The sequence below is a fragment of the Numida meleagris genome, chromosome 2 (assembly GCF_002078875.1).
Source record: "Numida meleagris isolate 19003 breed g44 Domestic line chromosome 2, NumMel1.0, whole genome shotgun sequence".
In the NCBI taxonomy this organism is placed as follows: domain Eukaryota; kingdom Metazoa; phylum Chordata; class Aves; order Galliformes; family Numididae; genus Numida; species Numida meleagris.
The window spans coordinates 25984-53044 of record NC_034410.1 but is presented as its reverse complement, the minus strand read 5'-3'; the positions used below and the strand labels follow the sequence as shown (position 1 = coordinate 53044).

Genomic DNA, 27061 nt, shown 5'->3' with positions numbered 1-27061 from the left:
CATAACGCAACAGCTTCTACCCCAGACGGAAACCACTGGAGGACTAAGCTCATAGAGTGCCCTCCAGCACAAGGTAGAGCGGCCCCTCAACGCGCCACTTCCGGAGCAATGGCAGCCTCTCTGGCCCGGCAGCTGAGCGCTCTCTGTGGTCACTACCGCCCCCTCTGGCGCTGCGGGCGGGGAAATGGGCTCGGCTGGCAATGCGCATGCGCCTGCCGGGCTCTCATTAGCCGTGAGGGGCGGGGTGGTTCTGCCATTTTGTTGGGGGTGGGTGGTGGCGAGTATAGGCTGCTTCGATGCTATTCGATGTAAGAGGGACGTGTTAGGGGCTTCCTCAGCAGGAGGAAGCTTTTTGCTGTAGTAAAAGGGTCTGCGGGCACTCAAGGCGGGGGGAGGGAGGACAATTACTGTGCGTTGTAGGGTGGGACAGAAATTGAGGCAGGTCTGAGCCCTGAGGTGTGCAGGATCATACTAGGGGGGAGAAGGCTGTTCTGGGTGCAGTACAAAGCCTCATGTCTGAATAAGCTTTGTTTTCTTTCTTTTTTTTTTTTTTCCTGCTGTGCAATCTCAGCAAGTATCACTGCACCTGTCTGCAGCATTGGAAGAAGGGGCAACGGGCAGAAACTGCAGCACAGGGTGTTCCAAACCCAGAGAAGTACTGTCAGAGTGATGGGGCACTGGAACTGGCTGCCCAGAGAGGTGGGGGATGGCTCCTGATACTCAAAATCTGTCGGGGCACCTTCCTGTGCAACATGTTGTAGGGAACCTGCTTTAGGGGCGGTTGGACTCGATGATCTGCACAGATCCCTTCCAACCCCTGCGATTCTGCAAGCAGTTCTCAGCTGGTTGTGTCAGCTCTCAAGTACTGGCTTCCTTCCCCCCTAAGCAAGGGCTTGCTGGAGTTCTGCAAGTGCTAACGCTTAGAAGTAGTGGGTTTGAGCGTGCTGCTTTTAGAATGAGGAATAAATTTAGGTGAATTCCCTGAGAGTCAAGGCTGGGAAGGTGAGTTACTGTTTGGTGTCCATTTTAAAAGCTTTCTGTTGAAGCACAGCTGGTGCTGTTCCTCCACCTTGAGATGCTAATAAATGGAAGACTTGGCTGCATGCTGTTTCCATATAGAATCATAGAATCAGCTAGGTTGGAAAAGACCTACAAGATCACCCAGTCCAACCATCCACCTACCACCAATAACACCACTAAACTATGTCTCCCAACGCTATATCTAAATGTTTCTTGAACATCTCCAGGGACGGTGACTCAACCACCTCCCTGGGCAGCCCGTTCCAGCGCCTGACCACTCTTTCAGAAAAGTAGTATTTCCTAATGTCCAGCCTAAATCTCCCCTGGCGCAACTTGAGGCCATTCCCCCTCATCCTGTCACTGTTACAAGAGAGAAGAGGCTGACCCCCAGCTCACTACAGCCTCCCTTCAGGTAGTTATAGAAAGCGATGAGGTCTCCCCTGAGCCTCCTCTTCTCCAGGCTGAACAATCCCAGCTCCCTCAGCCGCTCCTCATCAGCCCTGTGCTCCAGACCCCTCACCAGCTTTGTCGCCCTCCTCTGTACACGCTCCAGGGCCTCAATGTCTTTTTTGCAGTGAGGGGCCCAAAACTGGACACAGTACTCGAGGTGGGGCCTCACTAGGGCTGAGTACAGAGGGAGAATGACTTCCCCTGGAGAATGACTTCCCCATACTTTTGATGATGGAAATAGCTGAACCTATATTGTTTGCAGCGATGCTGAGTATAAGATAGTAGGCCTTGCTTTAGACTCTGTGAAGCATTAATGTATCTGTAGTTTGAGTGCAGGTGGTTGGTTTCTCATCGGACTATACTGAATACTTTCCAATTTACTAGGCATAAAAGCTCAGATTTGCTCATCTTAACTCCATCTGTCAGACTCTGAAGAACGTGCGAGTCTGTAATTGCTGGGGATCGTAAAAGAGCATTTTTGAAGGAAGATGGTAGTAATGCAAACTTTGTGTCACTGAGATAACTAAACAAAGGTGGCATTGCTGAAGGTGTTGTAGGATTATGGAATATCCTGAGCTGGAAGGGACCCATAAGAATCATTGAGTCCAACTCCTGTCTCCACACAGGACCACCCCAGGATCAGACCATGTATACCATATAAACCATTTAACAGTATTTCACTTAATGAAAAAAAAAAGAAGACTGACCAGAGCAAACAGGAATTAAGAGGAATTAGGCAGTACCTGGAGGCTTGAGTTTTGCTGTCGTGAGGCAGACTGGCATTCCCACACGCACGATCTTCATCTGAGAAGTCAGGTGGATGGGATGCTGAGCTCTTACTTTGAGAAGCTGACAGAGCAGAACTTGAACTGGTGCTCCTGGAGGTCCCACGGTGCTCAAGGAAATAATTAGTAATGATTTCAAGAAGTGTTTTCAGAGGGTTCTCCTTTGCCTGTTCAAGAAGAAAAATAAAGTTCTTTGTTGCTGCTGAAACTTTTTGTTAGTCTCACTGCAATCTAAGAAAGGATTATTATACTGTACAGTAACTGAACATGTTAGCTGTTTCTTAGAGTCTAGTGGTTATAAACGATACGGTTGTACAAACAACACAGGAAGGAATCACAACCATAGAATCACCAAGGATGGAAAAGACCTCCAAGATCATCCAGTCCAACCATCCACCTACGACCAATATTTCCCCACTAAACCATGCCCCTCAGTACAATGTCTGGCCATCTCTTGAACACATCCAGAACAGTGACTCCACCACCTCGAAGGAAGGAGATGTCAGCTAGGAAATACCAAGAGCTTAAAGGTGTGGGTGTATTAAATGAAGTAAGCATGACGTAGATGAAACAATCTGTCGTTCTTGTCTTAGACAAACATTGCAAAGTATGGTAGCTGTGCCAGCTTGTCAGCTTCAGAAGAACATAGAATGAACTGCAAACATTTTTTGTACCCATTTCAGTATTTCTGGTTTATTCTATCAGAACTCAGCAAGAAGCATAAATGGATTAATTCTATTCATGTGAACAGAGTTAAGTTCAGGACAGCAGCTCCCACCTTGCCCTTACAGACCCTCTTGTTTTACTGTTTTTCAGTTATCCTGGAAGATGTCTCCTATGTAGATGGTCTTTTAATTTAAAACAAAAGAAGTCTAGGTTTTAAGTTTAAAAATAAACAATGTTATAATATAAGATACAGTAATGCAATTACACTGGGAGATTTTTTTTAAGTAGTACTGGGTAGCGTCCTCATTAAGGTGGTGCTTATCAAAAGTGTCAGAATGCATTAATCCATGGGTGTCCAACCTTTTTGGCTTGCCTGGGCTGCACCGAGTGAAGGGCAATTGTCTTGGGCTGCATGTATAATATAGTTAAATATAGGGAACAAAACTTTGTATGGTTTTTATATATTTTCATTAAAATGTGAGAAGCGAAGAGAAAAGAGAGAAGAGAAAAGAGAAAAGAGAAGAGAAAAGAGAAGAGAAAAGAGAAGAGAAAAGAGAAGAAGAGAAAAGAGAAGAGAAAAGAGAAGAGAAAAGAGAAGAGAAAAGAGAAGAGAAAAGAGAAGAGAAAAGAGAAGAGAAAAGAGAAGAGAAAAGAGAAGAGAAAAGAGAAGAGAAAAGAGAAGAGAAAACCAAGAAAAGCATAAAACTAGTGGGATTTTTTATCTTGGTTTTGTGAACCTAATGTATCAATGTCTGGTTCGATGGAAGGGACCACAATTCTTAGGGAGTTCTCAAGGTGCATGCCAGAGATCTTTGATCTAATTTTACTCTTCCTGTGCTTCATCCCTGGAAATAGCTGTTCACAACTGTTTATCCTGCCAAAAAGCACTGACATGAATAAGGAGTGATTGTGAAGGAAGGGATATTTTTCTCAGGTAAGAGAGCTTATAGAAGTCTACTCAAGATACATGATGAAATTTTTCGTTGAGTATCTGATTGCAACTCAATACATTCCATTTGAACATCGGCAGGTAATGCACTTACATCGACTGAAAACAGAGGTGCAAATACACCAAAAAATGGGTGATTTTTTCAGCAATCTTGAAGCCTATTTTCCAATTCCTTCATCAAAGCAGGAAGCAAGGCTGCGTGCTTTTCACTGTTGACAGGATTGTGTTTAGCCAGTGTATGGAAATACATGGAACAACTTGCCGTAACTTGAGCTTGCCATGATTTAAATTTTATTTTGAACGCTGTTATTGTTTGAAACACTGTGATTTTCACCTCAGAGACACATATTTAACTCATTTAAATAAGTGGTCAAATCCACCAGAAGTGCCTTTTGATTCTGTAAGTGACTTGATTTCATTTCACGGATCATAACATCTTTTTAGCATTTTACCCTGACTTAGCAACCTCCTTCGGAAAAGGAAGTGATGACCCCATAGTCAGCATCCATGCTCTGAGGGAACTCCTGGAGTTGGCAATGATTCAATCCCTTGGACTTCACGAAATTCACAGCTTTCTGACATCACGTGCATTGATGTATTCATCAAACAGGAGTTGCTGGAGTCAACTGCATCGTTCTGCAGGCTGTTGGCTAGATATTCCTGCCTTAAACTGTGAGTGGTTAGCATTGGATCTGAGAATTCACTGGAAATCAGCCCTTGATGTCTTTGACATGGAAGATTGTGGCCTGTATTACATTTCAAGGAATGATGAATGCTGAGTGCAGTTCTGTCTGTCAGATCATACATAAAGTTGTACATAGAAATGGATATGCAGAGGTATTTCCAAAATGGAATAATCTGGATGTAATCATGGAAAAGGTGTTAAAGTGAGTAAGTGCTCCTGGTTGGAGGCTGCATTAGTAACAAGGGCTCACTAACTGCCAGGTTCCCAGCTTAGTCCCATGAGCTGTAGTGCAGTCTCACCTACATGCCATGGTCTCCATCAGAGACCTCTAAGCATGTCCACAGCAGTGCAGGACCAGACCCAGGCTCGAGTGTTCTGCAGTGTGGGCATACACTGCTGCCTCGATCTACTTGGCCCGGTTCTATGGGATCTGAGACCAGACTGTGAGGAGAACCATCTCTTCTTTTACCTTGTTCTGTTTGTACAGGGAGTGCAAATGCAGGACGTTTCGAAGTTCATTCCTGTTATTGATGCTAAGTGCAGAACGTGGGAGCTCCCGGTCCATGGTGCTGATGGTTTTCTTCAGACCCTGAGGACAAGCAGGAGATTTTAGAGTCACAGAATCATCGGGGGTGTAAATCACCTCTTGGACCCCAACCCATCCCCACCACGCCCCCTACCCATGACCCTCAGTGCCACATCTCCACGGTTCTTGATGGTTGCAGTCTGGATATGCTGGATTCCTAGTGCTTCCTTTGTGGATGTGGGAGGAGAAGGACACAGCACAGACAACGAAAGCTTTTATTGCTGACTTTGTTGGATGCAAGCTGAAACTTCTGGATACATTAAAATGGGAGTAATTACAAGCTAAGCTTTAAAACCTGCACTTTAATGATGCAGTTTTGCATTTCTACAGCCCACAGATGTAAAAGTAGTTATGGTGGGAATGTCTGTGCAGTGAAATTTACCAAACTTGGGGAAACAAACAAAGAAACAAAACAGAACTACTCCATGCAGCTGACTGCAGCTACTTAAGAGCTTGATAAGATTGGTCTGTGCAATTAATTGCATCTGATCTACGTAATTACAACATCTGAATTTCAGGTGTACTCTATTTTTTTGGCAGGTTTTTCAGACCCTTTATCCTGCTCCTTGCCCTGTTATCAGGGTAACCTGACCAGGTTGCAAATCAACTGGATCCTCCTAGCATCAACTAGTTAGGGCTCTTCATGTGATTCAGTACAGAGTATGAGACAGTGCTGCAATTGAAATGCAAGGTATGGTAAGCTGCACAGTCTGTTTTACCAACAGAGCACTCCCTTTCCTTTCATGCTTTTATTCAGTATTACATTTAAAAGTATTTAACTCAGAAACGTGAAGGTGTTTCATTTGAAAAATCTTTGCAGTCAGATACTGTGAGGCATTGTTCTGGTAAGGCTGGAACTTAATGGCAAGTGATTCATTCTGCACTGGAAACTGAGTTGCTGAATATTTCAACCTTGTTCACTGACACTGAAAACAGACATTTGGAAACTGGACGCAAGACAGGTGAAGGAAAGCAAGGTTGGCACAGAGCTTCTTAGCACCACTGTTTCTTATGTTCTGCACAAGGTAACTCGTTTCTGAGCTGGGGGGGACATCTGCAATAGTTCCTTTGGATTCTGCACAAATACAAAGTCGTAAGTAGTTTCACCTGGAAACATGAAGGTGTCACTTCCTCTGCTCACTCCCCACATCCAAATTATTTCCTTTACAACATCAGTTTTTGTGACCAACACAGTGGTCACTCTCTTCTCCTTCCCCCCCCCCCTTGGCAAATCCCTGCCTGCCCGGCTGATACCGAGCCCCAGAACAAGACGTCTGTTTTCTCTAGCACCGCTTCCTCCTGTTTTGTTTTAGTATTTGCCATGGAGGTTGTGTGTATCACTTGTAAAAACAAGGACGATAGGTAGTGAAGGAGCAAAAAAAAAAAAAAGCTTAAAACCGCATGTCTTGGCTTAAGGCTTTTTTTTTTTTTTTTCGCAGCCGCATGTAGGTATGAATCAGATTTTCTCAGGCAGGCAGGAAGCCGCCTTCCACGTTCGGAAATAAACGGGCATTGTGGGAGATGTAGTGCAGATCCGTGCCCTCCAACTCACTGCGGTTCAGGGCTAGCTGCCTAAGGCTGGCAGCAGCCCCCCCCCCCTTCCAGCATCCCTCCCTTCGTCTTTTAACAATGGACGTTTCTCCTGTATCGTTCCCGCTTATCCCAGCCAGAAAATCAAGACTCAGTTACCTTTCTACTGAGAAATTCTCTCACCAGAGATGCAGCCACTTCTTCCACGAAGGAGTTGTCCATTTTTAGCCCGAAATCTGCTCAGGGGGCTTCTCCTTGGCTCGCTCTGACCGATCCCCCATGGCAGCACGGCGAGGTGATGCGGCCTTGGAGCAGCGCGTCCTGCGCGCCGCCGGATCCTCGGCAGCGGGAGAACTCCTCCCCGTGGGACGCGAGCCGAGCTCGCAGCTCTGCAGCAGGCGCCTTGATGACTGCTTGAAAAACCCGAGAGCTGCTCAGGGATAACACTGAGGGAAATGAATGTTTAAAGCTGAGAAGATGAAAGATTTTGTGATTTGGGATTGTTTTGTTGTTGTTGTTTAAATCACAGAGTCATAGAATGTCTTAAGTTGGAGGGGACCCACAGGGTTCGCTAAGTCCAACTCCAAAGTTGCTGAGAGAAGCATAGTTATGTGCAAGCTATTGCTCCTGTGTGAATGCTGCTTTTGATCATGTCTGTTTCTTTGAGTAAGATTGCACTCGTGTATAATACAACAAAAACGCAGCTGTTAAATTTAACTTCATCTCTCCTCCTGGCAACGACTGAGGTGGGAGCACTCATCAATTCCCTGGGACCTGAGCTGGTGTTTGCTTTAGGGGCTGGCAACCCTGCCCGCAGCAGGGGGATTGGGACCAGATGGTCTTTGAGGTCCCTTCCAACCCAACCATTCTGTGATTCTGAGTGCAGTCTTTCCTTCCAGGTTGAACCTACATTATAGACAATATTACAGTATACTAATGGGAGGGATTGTGTCGAGTCATGCTTTGAGCTTGGGGACCTGGTTTAGGTTGGAGAGAACCTCCAGAGGACGTGTGGTCCGAGGATTAAATTAGATTGGATTGTTCAGGGTAGCAGTGTCCAGGGATGGAGATTTTGCATTCTGGACAACCTCTTTAAGTATTTGACCACTCATAGCTGGGTGAGCTATTTCATAGAATGACAGAATCATTAAGGTTGGAAAAGACCTCTGAGATCATCCAGTCTAACCGACCACCTACCACCAATACTGCCCTCTGAACTATGTCCCTCAGTACCACTACCCAGGTCTTGAACACCTCCAGGGATGGTGACCCCACCACTCCTATGGGGTAGCCCATTCCAGTGCCTGACTGCTCTTTTGGAGAACTTTTTCCTAATAACCAACCTTGTTACCTAGGTAAAGTTTCTTTTGCTTCAGCTTGTGACAATTCCCTCTTTGCCCCCTGTATTTCCTGTGATCAGTTTGGCTTCCATCTTGGGATCATCTGGGTAAAAGAAGATTGACTTTCAGTGAAACTGAACTTGCATGTGTCTTCAGGATAGCAGGGGAGGTAATTTGCTGTCCGTTGAATAAATAAGACATGCAAAGGGTCTGACGACTTCATTAACGTCAGTACAAGCAGTCTGATATGCATTCATTAGCTTGCAATTTCATTTGTCCTACAACATGATGCAGCATGCAAAAGAATACTTGATATGATACACGTGCCCCTGTCTTCCTGTGCATTCCAGGAATGATATTCCAAAATGAAAGTGGAGCATAGTTTTAATAACTTGACCACTTGGAAGGTGTCATTTCAGTGCATGTATTCCAGAGAGAACTGCTGCATGACTGTGCACGATGGGGCACGTGAGAGAGGCTGTTCACTGGTTTCACAAAACCAGTTTGCTATATCCAGAAGGCATTCAGGTGCTTAGCTTCGTGACCGGTGTCAACAAAGTAGATTCATACAGCAGCGTATTGGTAGATGGAATGAAAAATATTAAGATATTCTGTATCCCTGCTGACAGCTGTAGTGAGAAGCCAGCATTGCTTTTTGCAAGCTTTGTGCACTAATACAATGAAGTAAAAGCTGCACGTACACTTGTATGTTAACGTTGGCTTATATACTGCTTCTGCAGGCAGTGCTGTGTTCCTCTTTGGGATGCTGCAAAAATAGATGTGTGACCTGGGAGCTACAGAACCTGGATCTGATACAGCTGGATTCTCCCTGATGAGAAATCACTGGTAATAATTCCCTGTGTTGCATGTTAGGTGTTTCTTCAGTATCTCCAATACTGATTGATGAGGTGACAGGTGAGAAAATAGGTGGCACTGGGACCAAGAACTTTGAAAGTCCTCAGCAGCACAGGGGGAGAAAATATGGTGAATAAGATCATGACGGGGAGATCACTCACCAAGTGCCATCACTGATAAATCAGGTTTGACATGGGGAACATTAAAGTAGAGGGGAGTTGGAGGAAAGAAGGGGACTGACTGTAACAGTGTGTGTTGTGATAGGACAAGGAGAAATGGTTTCAAACTAAAGGAGGGGAGATTTGGATTGGATATAAGGAAGAAGTTGTTTACAATAAGGGCAGTGAGGCACTGCACAGGTTGCCCAGGGGGGTGGTGGTACCCCATCCCTGCAGACACCCAAGGTCAGGGGATGGGGCTGTGAGCACCTGGTGAAGCTGTGGGTGTCCCTGTGCACTGCAGAGAGTGGGAGCAGATGGCCTTTAAGGGTCCCTTGCAATGATTCTATGATTAATTTCATTTATTGCCAATTAAAAAAATAGAGCAGGATGGCAAGAAGCAAAAACCAGAACATCTTCCCCCGCCCTTCCTTATTCCTGGGTTCAACTTCAGTCCTTCGTTTGTGGCTCTTCTGCCTCCTCCCCACCAAGCAGCACAGTGGGGATGGCAAATGGGTGGTCATGTCTGCTCATAGCAGCCTCTCTCTGCTGCTCCTTCCTCTTCACAGGTTGAGGTTCATAGGGATCTCTGCAGGTCAGTTTGGCCAACCCATCTGCTTGAGCAGTGCCATTGCAGGCAGGCTGCCCAGGACCATGTCCAAACAGCTTTACAATATGCTCTAGCATGGGCTCTGCACAGGCTGCATCTTTCTTCAGTGCTCATCTAACTGCTAGAATATGGGGTCCAGCGTGGGATGCAGTATGGATATATGTGGTCCTCCACGCAGGCGTCAGAGAATTCCTGAATTCCCTCCCAGTGCAGCTACCAAAACCAGCATTGAGCAGATGAGAGGAAGAGGCAGCAAACGGAGGAGCTCCAGGTGTCAGAATGATGGGAAGTTGGATGCTGGGAGGTAGAAGTGGCTGTGAAAACCCAATGCAGTGCTTGAGGCAGGAATTGAAAGGCAGGAGCATTTTGCAACACGGACTTTGGAAGAAGCCTTGTGCTGGTTCAGAAAGCTGCAAGACAGGAATGAGTGGTGCAGTGCTTGTAAACATATTCACAAATAGCTTTTAAATAGGTGTTGGTGAAACAAGCATCGCAGTGAGAGCTGTAGAACATGTTGCAAATGTGTGAACTCATTGGAGAGAACTCCAGAGCAACTGAGCAGTCATCAGGAACTCAAACAAGGCAGGAGGGGGAAAGAGTTTGAGTATTTCTTCAAGTAGGAATAGCTAGAGCACAGGTCTTTAGAGCTTTTACTTTTGAATGATGGAATGTCCAAGAGCCTCAGAAAGGTTGATGTTGTTACACATGTACATAGCAATACAGCTCTATTAACCTGCAATCAGCTTTTGATATCTCTGTTCACTGATGAGAAAGAGAACAGCTCTCAGCTCGTTTTCTCAAGTTAAAATGGAAATGCCCGGAATGCCCTCTCGCGTTTATCATCCAGTATTGCAGCAGTGAGAGAAGCTCTCCTGAGCGCAGCTGCCGGCTTTGACATGGAGAGCAGACTTCAGTACAGCATAATCATAAAATCGTTTGAGTTGGAAGGGACCTTTAAAGGCCATCTAGTCCAACTGCCTTGCAATGAACGCTGTACTGACCAGCCTTAAAAGCACCACAGTTGTGCACAAGTCTTTATAGCAGATACGCAGAGCAATATTCAAGTGCAAGACAAAGGATCTCTCAAAGTCTAGGAAGAAGTGCTCCAGTGAGGAGCCATGGTGGAGCTCCTGCACCCATGTGCAGAGGGCGTGGGGGGAAGGCCCAGGTGGAGCTGGTCAGGACAGATCCGGTAGAGGCAGTGTCCCTACATCCCATGGATGCATCTTAGATCCAAAATATCCACAGCAAGTTTCCCATCAGTGGACTTGTCAGCAGAGTCGAGGTGCCCCTGCTTGCCAGGGGTCAGACCCTGATGTGATGGCTGCTCTCTTTATCAGTGAAACCACTGGTTCCTAGAACCAACAGTGCCTGGGTTCTAATTTAGCTAATTTACACACAGCTATTTTAATAACACTTTAAAAACTGCCCTTCTCTCTGTGCGGTTGTTGATCTACTGCCACTTGTCTTCTTCAATCCCATGAATCCATATTGGATTGCCTTGCTCAGACTTACATGGAAAATGCACTATTTCTAGAGGGATAGTCCAGACACTGGGGAGTCCTGTTCCCAAATGCTACATTAGAGTATTGCCTTAAAATGTTGACTAGGCTATTTCTTACTGTCTTTCTCCAAACCTTACTGACAAGTCTGGAGTACAGCAGCCACAGCTTTCCGGACTTCTGTAACCACATGCACTGATCATGGAGTTAGTGGTGACCGTGCCAAGATGTTTCTCTTGATCAGGGAGCAAGGGTTGCAGCTCTGTGATTTACCTGCCATGTGGATTTGTGATATCCAACCCTTCTGGTCATTGTTGCAGCTCATTCCTCCTTACAGCCTGCACTGTTAACACCACCACCCCTCCCGCTGTGCACTAGCTAGTGAAGGCTAAGATTGTTGAGGTGATCATCCTAATAGTTTGAATCATTTGCCTTAACTTATACCACAGAATGCTTGTAGTAGCAATGCACAGCAAAGTAAGCAAGATGAAAGCAAAGAGCATCACCACTGCAGGATGTATGATAAGCCTCACAGCTCTGGGGCTCCACTGGAAACCAAACTGGGCAGTGAATCCTTGAGATTCCCTTTCTCCAGGATCTTCCACGTCATAGTTCACTGCACTGGATGATAGTGTCTGTTGAAGCATAGGGGTGCCTGGCCTCTGCTTCTGAATAATCCCAAAACCCGGATTGTCCCCACCAGGACAGGACCCCTAACACAGCGAGTTCAGCAGGACAGCAGGATGCTGGATAACCTGCAGATCAGGGCACCGGCTTCTGAGGGCTCACTTGAGTTCTGTCCTTCCCCCTGCGCACTTACCTTGACTGCCCTTCTTGTTCTCTGCTGTGTGCACTTAATTGCACTTAAGCCCGGTGCTTTATATGCTGTTTAAAACGACTTTTATTTCTCCAGTTAACATTCCTGTGTTTTTTTAAGCGAACAAAATGCAGAACCTTTCCTTATTTGTTAAAGGAAAAAAAAGTGGAACATATAGAGGATTTTTTAAATGTAAAATGCACAAACATTTTGTGAGCAAGAAATGGATAGTGAAGCTCATACTTTATTTTTTTTTTTTAAATGAGATTTTATAAGAGTTTTGTACAGCGATCACTTTGTACCAGGAAGGACTTGGCTGAGGGATATTTGGGGCTCTGAACTTCCTTCATGCTGATGACTCTCCTGTGATAGACCAGCATCACCAGGACAGGATATTCAGGTTCCCCTATCTGCTGTGATCTCTCTTTGCTTCTTCGTGTTTGTGAGGATGAACCTTTAGTGACACAATCTAGCAGATCCTTCTTCCCTGAAGTCTTCTTTACTCCAGGCTGAACAAGCCCCGTTGCCTCACCACTTCTTACAGGACATGTGCTTCAACCCCTGTCCGTCCTGGTCACCTCTATACTGACCTCTGTCCAATTCATCAATATCTTTCTTGTACCGAGGCCCCAAAACGGTGTGTGATCATGTAGATGTGATCTGTTGAGTCCAGAATAAAAGAGAGAGCCATTTCCCTTGTTCAGTTTTCCTCAATGAATGGTGCTCAGCTTGCTGACTATCCAGATTCTGTGTCCTTTTCCACAGTGCATCTCCTTCTTGCACTCAGAAATGTGTTCCAAGTGGATTCACTTCATTATCTCATCTGTCTGTCTGTCTGCTTTTTATCATCAACTAGACTTAGTGATACAGTAGAAGTCAAGTGTCTGGTTCACTTTCTACTGAGCAAGTAGATCCTCTCACTGAAACTTACCCTCCTTGGTTTTGCCACAGGACCAAGTTTTGTCCTAATGCTGCTGATAACTTGTGTGCAGCTATAAAGTGTTTCTGCTTGTTCCTTTTGTTCAACACCTTTGGAAGGAAGAGTGTGTATTGGAAGTACTGATGTACTGGGATGGATGTTAAAAGGCTTTCCAGATGGCATGGCAATACCTTAACTGACTTGACTAGAATTTGTGGTGAACCACATTCCTTTTTGCTTTAAAAACAAAAAAGAAAGAAAGAAATGTACTGTTTATAGCTGTAATCTTACCCCAGCACTTAAATCTTTCTCTGTTTTGCCCAGCATAATGGATTCATCTTTGCACATTTGCATTCTATGGATATAATTTCCTCTCTTTTGTGATTCATGTTTTCTTATTGATGTGAATAATTGCCATTCCTTGTGCTCGACATTCTTCCAAAATAAATGATTTCATGCAGTAGTTCTTGAGACACTACATTTTAAGCTTTAAATTAACTTTGGATGCAAAACATAGATCAGCAACATTGTATTAAAAAGGATTTCTATTAAATAATTGACAGATTCTTTCAAAGTAGCACTAAGGCTCTTGAAGGCTCTGACACCTACTTCACTTTATAGAATTGGTGTTTGAGCATCATACAATCATAGAATGGCTTGGAGTGGAAGGGACCTTGAAGATCATCCAGTCCATGGACAGGGTTGGCCCCCACCAGCTCAGGCTGCCCAGGGCCCATCCATGGCGTTGGGCACCTCTAGGGACACCCACAGCTCTGGACGCAGCACTGCAGATGGGGCCTCACGAGGGCAGAGCAGAGGGGGACAATCCCCTCCCTGCCCCACTGCCACCCTCTGTTGATGCAGCCCAGGACACTATTGGCCTTCCAGGTTGTAAGCGCACACTGCTGGCTCGTGTGCAGCTTTTCATCCACCAGTATTCCCAAGTCCCAGTGCTGCTCTCAGTGAGTTCTTCTCCTATCTGCACTCATATCTGGGATTGCCCTAACCCAAGTGCAGCACCTTGCACTTGGCCTTGTTAAACCTCATTAGATTCTCATGTGCCCACTTTTCGAGCATATCGAGGTCCCTCTGGATGTCATCCCTTTCTTCTGTCACGTCAGCTACACCACTCAGTTTGGTGTTAGCAGCCAACTTGCTGAGGGTGCACTCAATCCCACTGTCTGTGTCATTGAGAAAGATGTCAAAGATCACTGGACCCCTGGGGTCACTACTTGTCACTGCTTCTACCTGTATATAGAGCCGTTGACAACAATCCTCTGGCTGTGACCATCCAACCAGCCTTCAGACCCATATCTCTCCAATTTAGAAATAAGGATGTGGTGGGGGACCATGTCAAAGGCCTTGCACAAGTCCAGATAGATGACATTGGTTGCCTTCCCTTTATACACCGATGCCACCGCTCCATCATAGGAGGCCACAAGGTGGGTCAGGCACGACCTTCCCTTGGTGAAGCTGTGCTGGCTGTCTCAGATCACTTCTTCATCCCTCATGTGCCTTAACATCTCTTCCAGGAGGATCTAAGATGATGTATTTAGTTTGAGCTTGGCTTAATCATTCAGATATTCATAGAATCATATCATAGTATGGCCCGGGTTGAAAAGGACCATAATGATCATCGAGTTTCAACCCCCCTGCTGAGTGCAGGGTCGCCAACCACCAGACCAGGCTGCCCAGAGCCACGTCCAGCCTGGCCTTGAATGCCTCCAGGGACGGGGCATCCACAACCTCCTTGGGCAACCTGTTCCAGTGCATCACCACCCTGAGTGAAAATCTTCCTCCTAATATCTAACCTAAACCTCCCCGTCTCAGTTTAAAACCATTCCTCCTTGTCCCATCACTATCCACCCTTGTGAACAATCGTTCCCCCTCCTGTTTATACGTTCCCTTCAAGTATTGAAAGGCCACAATGAGGTCTCCCCGGAGCCTTCTCTTCTCCAAGCTAAACAAGCCCAGTTCCCTCAACCTTTCCTCACAGGAGAGGTGCTCCAGCCTCTGATCATCTTGGTCGCCCTCCTCTGAACTCCTTCCAAGAGCTTCACATCTTTCTTGTGATGGGGACCCCAGGCCTGGACACAGTACTCCAGATGGGGCCTCACAAGAGCCAAGTAGAGGGGGACAATCACCTCCCTCTCCCTGCTGCCCACTCCTGTTTTAATGCAGCCTAGAACATAGTTGGCCTTCCGGGCTGCCAGCGCACACTGCTGGCTCATGCCCAGCTTCTCGTCCATCAGGACCCCCAAGTCCCTCTCTGCAGGGCTGCTCTTGAGGAGTTCTTCTCCCAGTTTGTATAAATACCTGGGATTTCCACGGCCCAAGTGCAGCACCCTGCACTTGGCCTTGTTGAACCTCATTAGGTTCACATGGGCCCACTTCTCCAGCCTGTCCAGGTCCCTCTGCTTGGCTTCCTTTCCCTCCAATGGATCGACTGCACCGCTCAGCTTGGTGTCATCTGCAAACTTGCTGAGGGTGCACTCGATTCCATCGTCTATGTCATTGATAAAGATTTTGAAGAGCACCGGTCCCAAGACTGAGCCTTGGGGGACACCACTTGTGACCGGCCTCCACCCTGACATAGAACCACTGATCACAACCTTTTGGCTGTGACCAGCCAGCCAATTCTTAATCCACCGAACAGTCCATCCTTCAAATCCATAACTCTCCAATTTAGAGAGAAGGATGTGGTGAGGGACCTTGTCAAAGGCTTTTGAGAAGTCCAGGTAGATGACATCCATCACCCTTCTCCCATCCACCAATGCCGTCACTCCATCATAGAAGGCCACCAGATTGGTCAGGCAAGATCTGCCCTTGGTGAAGCCATGCTGGCTGTCTCGGATCACCTCCTTGTCACGTATGTGCCTTGACATGTCTTCTAGGAGGATCTGCTCCATGATCTTCCCAGGCACAGAGGTGAGCCTCACCCACCTGTAGTTCCCCGGGTCATCCTTTCTCCCTTTCTTAAAAATGGGAGTCATGTTTCCCTTTCTCCAGTCACCGGGGACTTCACCGGACAGCCATGATTTTTCAAATATGATGGAGAGCGGCTCGGCAACCACCTCAGCCGTCTCTCTCAGAACCCTAGGATGGATATCATCTGGCCCCATGGACTTCCACACAGTCCGTTTCATGAGGAGGTCTTGGACTTGTTCCACTGTTACAGTCGGACAGAATCCGCTCTTCTCACCCACACCTCGAGGTTCAGGGTCCTGGCAGACGTGGGGGAGCCTGACCACCAGTGAAGATCGAGGCAAAGCACTTATTGAGCACTTCAGCTTTTTCCATGTCTGAGGAAGCCACTTCTCCATCCTCATTTATCAGAGGAGGAACACTCTCCTTGACCTGTCTCCTCCTGCCTATGTACCTGTAGAACCCCTTCTTGTTATTTTTCATATCCCTTGCCAAGTTCAGCTCCAACTGCGCCTTGGCTTTCCTGATCCTATCTCTACACGTGTGGGCAACAGCTCTATATTCCTCCTAGGCTACACAACCCTGCTTCCACTTCGTATACATTTCTCTCTTTTCCCTCAGTTTAAGCTGCAGGTCCTTGCTCAGCCATGCCGGTCGCCCGCCTCCTCTGCTTGACTTCTTTTGCTGGGGGACGGAGAGCTCTTGCGCTCTCAGGAGGGCGTCCTTAAAGAGCTGCCAGCTCTTCCTATGCCCTTAAGGACAGTTTCCCAGGGGATCCCACCCAAACAACATTGATTTCTTGTTTTTGCATGCATCTATAAGACAACACTGTGCAAAAGAAGGTTTCCCTTAATCTTCTCGTTATGTTCTACAATATGACTACTTTTCTGTGGCAGGTAGCTGGGAGGCACAGCTGCACAGGACACTGACCTTATGTTCCTGCTCCAGGCTGACTTCTTTGATAGAAGCCCAAGAAGAAAATGAGTGGGGCATTCAGTACCTATTCAAGAGTTTAAATACAAAATCTCCTATGACCTCCAGGAGATCTTTTAAATACTCTGTAACCTTTTGATATGCTAGATGGATAAGGAAGGTACAGAAAATTCTATATGCTGTTTCTCTGAAGACCTGGATTCACTTCTGCACCTGAATGGTGAGAAGCAGATCCGCTAACAAACTGCTCTTAAGAATGTTACGAATCCCAGAATTCCAGTGGATAAAAGGGAAAGGACACCAAGCTATCAGCAGTGCATTTCTGACATAATCAACAGAAAGCCAAACTATTCTAGGCTGTAATTCATTTTAGCAGCTACTTTTTACAGAATTTTTTAACACATACTGAGCTTGAATTGCATATAATAAAATGAGGAGTAAAATCTTTTATAAACTACTTTTTCAAGATTTCTCACTTTTACATGACAGTTGGGTTACTGGCACTTATAACTGACTACAATACCCAGAATGTCCCATGTGATTTGACTGCCTCTTTAATCAAAGTTACTCTAACAAATTAAAGAAGCTGCTTGATTTTGCTCTGCTCAGAAAAACAGAATACAGCTTTTCAGCTCTGAATTGTGACAAAAATTTATCTGAAATCACCAAATGACAGAAGAATAGCATTTAAAAACCAGACACCTCTACTTCATAAACATCCAACTACCTGAACTCTCCTACTCTTTTCAGGAGGGCTGTAAAGATTATAATTTCTGGCAGTAAGAGTCCCTTATGACTCTCTGATTGTCAGCTCGAGGGTTTTAAGAGAATAGAGAAACTAAAAGTTTAGTTAACAGAAGCAAAAAAAAAATAGTATTGTCTTGGTTTTGGAGGAAATACAGGTTTGAAAAAGCAACCTTATTTAGGCTCCAAAGAATTACTGTTGGTGTACTGGATGATCAAATTTACCTTACAGCAAATGAGAAAATTAGACCAGACTAAATATGTTAGCAGACTGAAGGATATTTTAAATTCCTTATTATTCTATCTAGAAAGCGTTCTTGTTATAAAGTTACTGATCAAATCCCCAGTGAGAAGCTCCTGAAATAACTGGTGCCAAAGATCCAGTGACAAAAAAGACAGCTGGTGATTGCGGGACAGTGTACTTCAGCCTTAAGTCTGAGGATAAACTTCAGAATTAACCACTGCCAGAAGTGGTCCCAGTTCCCTGCCTTATGATCCTGCTGCATGCTTCCACTGCCCTGTACAGGCACTAAGAATGAATTCAGAGTGTTGAACTGGCTAAAATTTAACTCCAGCAAAAGATGAGTAGCCCACTGGTTCAGAGTTTGAACCAGCTCACCACCATACGACTAGGTAAGAGATGATGATTATAATGGGAAGCTGCAGGACCGCCCCTTGGGCAGAAGTTATCCATCAGATGGGCTTAGCTGTCTTTCAGAGAGAGGGGAAGGAGGGAGAAAGGAGACGAGAAAGGAGAGGAGGACAACCTCAGATTAAAGGCAGACACAGGCTCAGCATAGTCTCCATTACTGATGTAGCTGATCTTCAAAAATGTACAAAGGGCAACCCAGACCCACCTGAAGTCCAAGGATTTCATCAATTGAAGTCTCTTGTTCTGTTGGGCCACTTTCTGTCTGTTTAGGCGCCTGAGTGACATTGCCATCACTGGAACAGAACAGTTATTAGTTCAGAACTTAAAAACAAATCAAACAAGCATGCAGATAAAACTTAGAAGTTCCTTCTATTACCTGCTCAGGATTTTGTTAATGTTCTCAGCTAGCTTTTCCTGAAGAGATTTGTTGCTGAGGATCTTTTCTCTGGCGTTTTCAATAATCAATTGCTAGAAAGCAGAGTTTTAAAGCCGTCAGCTTTCTATTTTTTATTATCACTTAAGAAGGAGCATGAATTTCCAACTTACTTGTAAAATCAAACAATCAATTCAATACACAAAACACTCCCTGAAACAATGATGACGAGCTCTACTTTAACTATTTCTAGTGTTGCTATTACAAACTCCTCCTTTCTGAATAAGCTGACTTACCTCTGACTGCAGTATCTTTACTGTCCACCAGCACAGCCCATCTATGACTGCACGACATCTCTATGAAAAGCATCACGAAACATTCCTCTCTCTCTGCTGTCCTGAAGTACAGCAAGGCTTACTGTGCTTTCCAGTTTTCCTTTGCTAAAAAATTACAGTATTCTAACAGCTTACATGTGTCTTAGCAAAGTCAATAGATCAAGGAAAAAAAAACCAAAACTCTGCCTACACATGCCACACGCACAGGCTCAATACACAGAGCAAGTCCAAATATAAAACAATACATTTAACTTCTGAAGTTAATTTCTGTAATACCTACGACAAGCAACACAAAAAAATAGTTCTCTTCAATTAGAATTTGGCTCTTAAATTAAATACCTTCCATAAGTATATGCTCACTGGGAAGTTACCATCTATAAACTCCTCAAGTGGCTCACTTTCTTTTTCTATTATTACTTCATCAGGATCTTGAGAACTTCTACTTGCTGCAGGAGGTCCAGACGCTGCAATACTTTTCCTCTTTTGAGATTCACTGAAACATTCCAGGAAATTTGTCATGTTCACGAAATCAAATATTTTTCTTCCTTCTGAGCTAATGAAAGATTTTAATCACCATAAAATCAACCTCATATTGGAAATACAACAAAAGCTTACACTTGCTTCATTCTCTCTTATGTATACATTGTGTCTGACTTCATAAAAGTTAGAAATATACACAGATTGTGGATAAACGGTGCAAAGGGAAACTGCATTTCATTTATGCTAATGATTACAACACTGCATAATCTCTAAATGATCTAAAAGAAATGATTACCTTTTTCTCCTTCCTGGAGAAAGCAAATTTGAATGAAGCTTTCGTTCCTGTGATGCTGGAACTTGAATGTGTATGAAATCTCCTGCTTTATAAAGAAAGATACAACGATGTAAATATTTTTTTCCAGTGACATTCTTAAGGCAGTATAGAAATCTCCACATTATTTATTATATTCCAATCAACTCCTTGGAATTCACCAAAAATAGTTTGGCATTGTCATGAAAATGAGAAGCACTCCTTTTAAATATACTCTGAGAAAAATTTTATCTTCTCTGCTACAACAAGTGTCTTGGGAGGGGGTAATTATAGATAATTAATGACAAATTGATGCAGTTCTGAACTCTGAACCCAAATTAGCAACCAAGGATGCAAGAGCCATTTCTCTTTTGGGCACTCCTATTTTAATCACTTCGACTGTTATGGAGAGCTAGGAATATTCTAAAACTTTGTCAGAGGAAGACGATTAGCCCCAGTTCTAGAAAAATATTCATCTATATCCAGACTTTTCACAGAAAGAAATGTTTTAAAGAAAAAACAGAAGCGTCACTTACTGCTCATCTTGTTTTCTTGGGCCTGTGGCTGGTGAACAAACAACGTATTCAGTCTTGCCTGGGATATACTCTGATTTATTGCTGGCTTGTGGATAACTTGAGGAGATGCAGCAGAAGAGGAATACTGTGGTCCTGGCTGAGGGGCTATAGATAACAGTCCTGAATTTGGAGGAGCTGATTGCTGAAGCATTCTCTGTCGTTTCATTTCTACAATTCCACTTCTTGTACGTGCTAGAGATAACAATGACAAGATGAAAATATATGATTAATGATCTTAAAAAGGACGCTGACTTCCAAGAAGCAGTCTTTGAATATAGTAATTTTAGACCTAATTACAGGAATTTTCTGTGCTTCAACAACTAGTTTATGAAACTCAACAATTAAGCAACACTCGCCTTTGTCTTCTGCGTTACAGGTAAGAATTCAAGAAGTACAGACAACTTAAAAAGACATTTAACCATGCTCATACTACTGCTTAAACATTTACAGGAACAAATCATACCAAAATGACATTTCACTACATAAAATATAACTCATATAATTGACCTTAGCTGGAATAGCTAAGACAAAGCTATTTATTGTATTTGTTTATCAGATCAAACCTGACAAATTCAAACAACAGAATACCATCCAGTCCAGCAAATCTCAGATCCAGGAATAATTACTACCTGTATTTCACATTCTCTTTTCTCATACAGGTTACTCAGCAGAACCACAAAGTAAAAAATGTATTTTCGAGTTAAATAACTTTGCCCTTAGGAGTCCTCTTAGCAGTTTTTGCAATGAAAGAAACAATTACTGATAGAACAAATGTCTTTTTTGTTATAAAAAAATCTCTATATTTTGCTTCAGTATATGTTCATATCAAAACGACTTTTAAAATTGTCATTCGTTGAAAATGCATCATAATAGGACTGATTAAATTTTCAGTTCTTCTGTGAATCACAAATTAAGTCAACAGCTTCAGGATTGAAGCAGCAGTTTTTAGACTTTTGAATGGCATTAAAGGAAAAAAAAAAGTTTTCAGCAGATAAGAAAATGCTATATTGACAATTTAGTCACTTGCAAAAGGCTCAGCTTTTCTTTTTAGTCTCCTGACCATCGCTGCAATCCACAGGCTGTGCTGAAGACAGCAGTCACATGCTGAAAAACAGCTGCAGTAGAGATATGGCAATATTTTAAGAGTAAGGCTGAGTTACTACTGATTGCTGCAGCATTCCCTTGTTTCTCACCCAAACAGATCATTAGAACATAAAGCCTACTGATCTCACGCAAATGGTTCAGATACTTACTCCTCTGATTAGCAGAAAACCCCGTGGAACCCTGCATGCTCCTAGAAAATAAAGCAGGTGACATAAATGAAAGGGGAAGCGCACTGGAAGCACTCAAGTACGCACTGTGATGGCATCATACAGTTAACATCAGTCTGCTCACAGTCAAGCACTTCTTCAGAAAGCTTCTATCTACTGATTTTTATTTTTATTCTTTTAAACAATGGCCACAGATTCTTCAAATGATAACGTGCTCCGTTTTTGATCAAGTTAACCACAACGGTATCGGATTCTATACAACTCATAATATATTGCTTTATGACTGGAAGGCCACATATAAAACCGTAATAGCCGATAGGGAAGGCGTTATCTTGAAATATCTGCATAACTACCAGCTCTCCCATACCCCTCTCTTTCACCACCTTTCAGAGGCAACAAAAAAACCATTCTCATACAATGATAAGGAGAGCTGAGCAACAGAGGGTCTCAATCTTACGGCACATTTTACTTTTTTGATTGCAAAACTGCATTACCTTATCTGAGAAAGCGTATAGTCTAATTTTTTCCACAGAGATGACATCATTGCTGGAACCTCGTTTGTTGTTTCTAAAGCAAACCATTAAAAAATAAGAAACACATTTTAAGTGCCTACAACAGGTAACATGTAGAGAAAAAGTAAAATCACAGTCAAACATTATTATGAGATGATTCAAGCATCATTTAAGCTTAGGTATCTACTTGTCTTCTCCGTATTCTGCTAATTAGAGAGCCCCAACTCCTAATTTAAAAAACTGTATTTGATACGAATACATACTCATCATGGAAGCAGTTCTCGGTTTCAGAAGCCTAAATGAAACCAAGGGAATGACATTCAAGATGGTATTTCTCAATGGAATCTGCAGATGGTTTTGGTACGTGGGTGTACACGTTAAACTAACTTCCTGGTTCTGGAAGGGGGATTTATGTTCCCAAATCACTTGGATGATTTTGAAAATTTTAATGTGGCATACAGCTCTTTATAAGTCAGACTTTATTTTGTTGTACAAATAAGTAAAAACATTTGCTACTTTTGAAGTGCAGAACATTCAAGTATAAATGAAAGGAAGCAAGCAGATTCATTCATACTATTTTCAAGGTGCCAAAGTCAAATAACTGTCAAGGAAGCATGTTTCTGTCTAAGTTACCATTCCTATTAAACACAGCATGAAAATACAAATATTGTTAAAAGTAATCCAAACATGGTGTTTCTTAAATTACAGATCTTGGATCTGAACACTGCTACAATCTGATTATGCAACATGTACAAAAAACGTTAAGACTAGGCAACATGCAGAAGCTCAGTAAGTGCTTTTAAATTTTGAACAAGAAAAGCTCTAACTCTCTTTCTACTATTCACATAAAATAAAAATTTATTCAGACTTTACTTCAATCAGTTTTATAAACAAGACAAGGAACACTTCATACCACAGGATTCTTCTCGGTTCTTCATCTCACAGGAAACAGCACAACTTAACAAACACAAGCCTACATGTTCTGCATGTTTTATTGTATCTTTGTGCTTCACTCAAACACAAAGTCAGAACACCAAGGCTGAAAACTCCAAACAAAGTCAACTTGCTCACAAAACAATGCTCTAATTTGTAGCTGTCTGCATAATGGGGAAATCTTCTAGCACAGACAGAAAGCTGTTCTAAATCCAAATACCAGTGGAGATATTTCCTCTTCCTCAAGGAAGTTTAGAACAGAGAAATAGGAAAAATTTTAAAAGAATTTCGCTCTGAAGCTTTACCTTTTGTTTTCATGGCTACATATTCATTAAGAATAGTTGTCNTGGGGATAAAATCCCAGACCACATGAAAACCGATAGACTAAGAAAAGGAAACGGACAACTGGATAAAGATGCACACATAACCATTAAAAGGTTGAAAGAAAGTAAAACCTAAAAGCTGTCAATTGCGCACTATATTAAAAGTCTCATTTTGCATATGTTAAAAATGCCAAGTATCTGGTTACCCTTTAGCTGCATGTACAGATCTACACCTGGAGCTATATGCTCTACTTGTGTCCCCTCCAAAGTGCCACATTTCACTTGGGACAAAGCAGATGATACCGAGCAAAGAGGAAACTGAATGACAACACAGTGCTGGTCAGCAAATGGTACTGCCTGACAAAGCTGAGGCACCCGACTTATGTCAGCGTTTACATGAGGTGGCACGTTACTGGAAGCTGTATCTAGGATAAGAAAGCGATCTCCAAGAAACAAGAACAGCCCTGAAATCAATGAGACCCTCACAACACCATTCCATAAATCAATCCTCAAAGCTGCAAGGCTGGCTAAATTCAATTTGCTGAACATGGTTTGCGTATCTTGTACTTAAATGGTTCTTAGTAACATTAAATATTACAAACCAAATCACTGCTAGTCCCACTGGATAAAAAAAATAACGCAAATGATCAAACTCATCATTTTAAACAGCATTTCAGAGCCAATCGTTACTCTGAAAAACCTTCATACTCTTTTCCATTGGTAGAACACAATTTCCCTTACTGTTCAGCAAATACAAACTCACCAGCAAGCAGGCTGGAATGAACCCATCCTCCGTACAGTGCTCCGCGTATTCCTTCAAATCGGAGCTTTCTAAAATAAATTCACGGCAGGTAGCTAGAAGTTTTTCCTGTCGTAAATACCCTGCAACAAATCAGATAAGAACATTATATTTCATACATTTCTTCTGCTCAGCGGATATCAAAGCATTAACACAAACAGCTGTGTGCAGTGGTGGGCGACGATGCAGAGCTAGTTTAAAAGAACACCCAGCTTGCAAAATATTCCTTTAATAGTTAAAACCAGAAAGGACACAAAACATGACTGATACTGCACTGTGGTTACAAATGACTCAAGGCTGGAAGCGGGTCACTACCAGCAAATTCAAGAGGCTGACAACACGAAACTCACACCGGCCGAACAGCCTCACTTGATAATTAAAAGGAATTCTAGAGTACTTTCTTGGTAAAATCCACTCCAGTGTAACAGTAACTGCGCACAGCTTCCTGTTCAAAAACAGGTAACACATGCAATTTTTAGAATGGTGTATTTTTTTCCCCACAAATGCAATATATAAAAATTAAGAAAATAAAAACATTTTCCTCACTCAATTCCTGAGATTTTCACTTGGAACAGATGCACGAGGTGCCATTTGCACACTGCATACACCCCAGGACTCAACAGATACCGTAACAGGACGCACACTGAAAAAGTCTACTTTTCCAAAACTACAATCCTCAGCAAACACATTCTGCTTTCAGTCTGCTTTGATTGTCAACTACTCTAAACACTATAAGATAAAAAGAGCTCAGTCTGAACGAAGGAGTTAAGAACAAAGAGCCACAAAGGAAAATGCCTTTCCCTTCTTGTCTGTAACAGAACTGAACATGAAATATTTTCAAGAGGTGTTAAAATACAAAGCTAATTATACAGTACGGCATTTATATACATTAGCATACAGATTTACATAGACCCTGCAAATGGACTGCCTCAGATCAACGATGCCTATAGAAAAATGTTGACTTGAAGTTTGCATGAAGACAAACATCTTCTAGCAGATCTAAACATATCCAGTAAGGGCATCACGTTTCAGACACAAAAAGCCCATGCCCTGGTCTCCAAACAATAAGGACATTTTGAAGTTTGGGAATAACCACCATGGGTGCAATCACGATGCAGGAGCTGGCTTATCTGATTGAGAAGTGATGGTGGTACCTGTGGAAATGAGAGGGTCACCCAATTTTACCTTCAACCATTTCAAACAGTTTGCTAGAAAACACTCAAACCATTAACTCACAAAAAGCTGAAAGCGCAGTTTGGGAAAATATAATTATATGCTGGTCTTATTCCCATCCACTGTTGGCCGGTATCGAGGGATAGGGTATTGGCCAGATAGGGCCTAGATCTGTGCCGGAATGGATGTTCTTCCCAGCCAACTCATCTAGACACATAAAAAGCTGCAATGTTTCTTTCTTGAATCTACTACTACATCACCACAAGGGATGACTGAACGCTTGCATACCTCCAGGTACACCAACTTCCTGCAAAGTAAGGCCTTCCAATCTTCAGAAACGGCTGAACCAATATTCTCTGGGTAATGGAACTTACCTGCTCGTGCACGCACTTAATAATTATGTAATATTACACAATCTTTAACACTGCCAAAACTAAATTAAAGCGCAAAAGGTTGAGTACCTTCTGATCTAGGAATGATTCTTTATTTTGCTCTACTTAAGAAATGTAAGCACTTAGCTCATAGCATCAATTGACACATTCATTGGGAAAAGATACATTTTGTTACACGTTTTCCTCTGGGTGAGCTTATCTTATGCTAGCTTTCTTTATCATCTCAAATGCCATCAACCTTCAGATCACCAGAAAGCTAGAGAAAACAAATCCTCAGCCGGAAGCAGTGCACTGTCAGCCTGTTTACCAGCTCACAGCTCAGCGATGCCTCATGGAGAAGGAATCCCTAAGAGAGAGCAGAGCACACTAAAGGGAACACCCGCTCCACACCTTGAGCAGCTCAGCTCAGCGCACGCACGATGCACGCACTGTGCCACAGCCAACACGAGCCGGGATAGACCGTCCCTCCTGAATGGGACGTGGCCAAGATTTTCTATTGAGAATGACCATGAGCCTGATAGATAAGCTGTCTGCCCAGGAATGTGTAACTCAACCGACTTGATACAGCAAAACTCAGTGAGAGATCTTAATCTTCCTTGGGTCATTTCAAATCTTCTTTCAAAATGCTTGACGTTTCCTGAAACCTTCTGTTGCTTCACCAGAATAGATGCAATTCAGCCTTACTGGCCTCAGTTCTCAAGACAGCAGCAATACGAATTTCAGGCAGAATTAAAAAGAAACTAAGGAGGCACACTGAAGATGCTGCCTTAATGGCTCTCGGTCAGGAAAATGACGGACAACTGAAGGAAAATCTGAAGGAAAGTGCCAGCAAACCTTACTGACCTACTCACGGCTCACCTGCTCTGTAATATCACAGACTGCGTTGGGTTGGAAGGGACCTTCAAGCCCACCCAGCCCCAGCCCCACGCCAGGCAGGCTACGCCCACCAGCTGAGGCTGCCCAGCGCCCCATCCAACCCGGCCTTCAGCGCCTCAGGGACGGGGCACCCACAGCTCTCTGGGCAGCTGTGCTGGCGCTTCACCACCCTCAAATAAAATGTGGCTCTCACCTTGTTTGCTCTCATCTTTGGCATTGACCAAACAATGCGGTCATTTAAACAGTTCGCTCTGCTGCCCCGGTCCTGAAAACATCCTTTGCACAGAGGCGGAGCTCTCAGTCCGCCCTCGCAGATGGCACACACGGGGAGGGAAAGGGAGAGCACCAGAGCCTTCACCCGCTCCCACCAGGTATTTCGGGTCGGCCCTTACGCCCTATTGCATGCCGTCTGTTAGCTGCCCGCCCGAGGCCGCCCCGCCCGCCCCGAGCTCGGTCACCCGCGGGCCGGGGGCAGCGGGCTGACAGCCCCAGCGCGGGCCGGGGGCGCCGTGGAAGCGACCGAGGACGCGGGGTACGGCCCCAACCTCTACGCCCGGGCTCTCCCTCCCGCTTCCCTCGCTCA

At 43.9% G+C, this 27061-nt stretch overlaps 2 protein-coding genes across 8 annotated transcripts in view; both read right to left on the bottom strand.

The window, feature by feature from the left end:
* Nucleotides 1-7470, bottom strand: part of MINDY4 (MINDY lysine 48 deubiquitinase 4) — a 75779-nt gene extending 68309 nt beyond the window's left edge. Inside the window, exons 1-3 of one of the 3 annotated variants that reach the window (XM_021386943.1) lie at nucleotides 6831-7470; nucleotides 5025-5144; nucleotides 2214-2422 (exon numbers count right to left, since the gene is read on the bottom strand). In XM_021386943.1, coding sequence (XP_021242618.1) covers nucleotides 2214-2422; nucleotides 5025-5144; nucleotides 6831-6893 — 392 coding nt within the window. In that variant the 5' untranslated portion in view covers nucleotides 6894-7470. The remainder of the gene's footprint in view (nucleotides 1-2213; nucleotides 2423-5024; nucleotides 5145-6830) is intronic. The other 2 variants (XM_021386944.1, XM_021386942.1) reach the window with 2 other exon arrangements.
* Nucleotides 9349-23255, bottom strand: LOC110394397 (protein NPAT-like). 5 transcript variants are annotated; one of them, XM_021388224.1, is made up of 8 exons: nucleotides 23221-23255; nucleotides 20161-20391; nucleotides 19610-19694; nucleotides 19174-19387; nucleotides 18503-18594; nucleotides 18332-18419; nucleotides 12885-13109; nucleotides 12178-12613 (listed from the first exon to the last, which is right to left on the bottom strand). In XM_021388224.1, the coding sequence occupies exons 1-7, from the start codon at nucleotides 23231-23233 to the stop codon at nucleotides 13065-13067; spliced, it is 768 nt and encodes a 255-aa protein (XP_021243899.1). In that variant the 5' UTR covers nucleotides 23234-23255; the 3' UTR covers nucleotides 12178-12613; nucleotides 12885-13064. The 5 variants fall into 5 exon arrangements, with proteins under 5 accessions (XP_021243896.1, XP_021243895.1, XP_021243898.1 ...); XM_021388221.1 differs by lacking the exons at nucleotides 12178-12613; nucleotides 12885-13109 and adding an exon at nucleotides 9349-10044 and having other exon boundaries at nucleotides 19610-19691; XM_021388220.1 differs by lacking the exons at nucleotides 12178-12613; nucleotides 12885-13109 and adding an exon at nucleotides 9354-10044.

What these genes read in the sequence shown, in the direction of transcription:
- LOC110394397 (XM_021388220.1), bottom strand. An exon ending in TGAGCATATACTTATGGAAG is followed by an intron (nt 18,595 to 19,173) that starts GTATTTAATTTA and finishes TCTGCTTTCTAG; the next exon opens with CAATTGATTATTGAAAACGC. An exon ending in ATTAACAAAATCCTGAGCAG is followed by an intron (nt 18,420 to 18,502) that starts GTAATAGAAGGA and finishes GTTCTGTTCCAG; the next exon opens with TGATGGCAATGTCACTCAGG.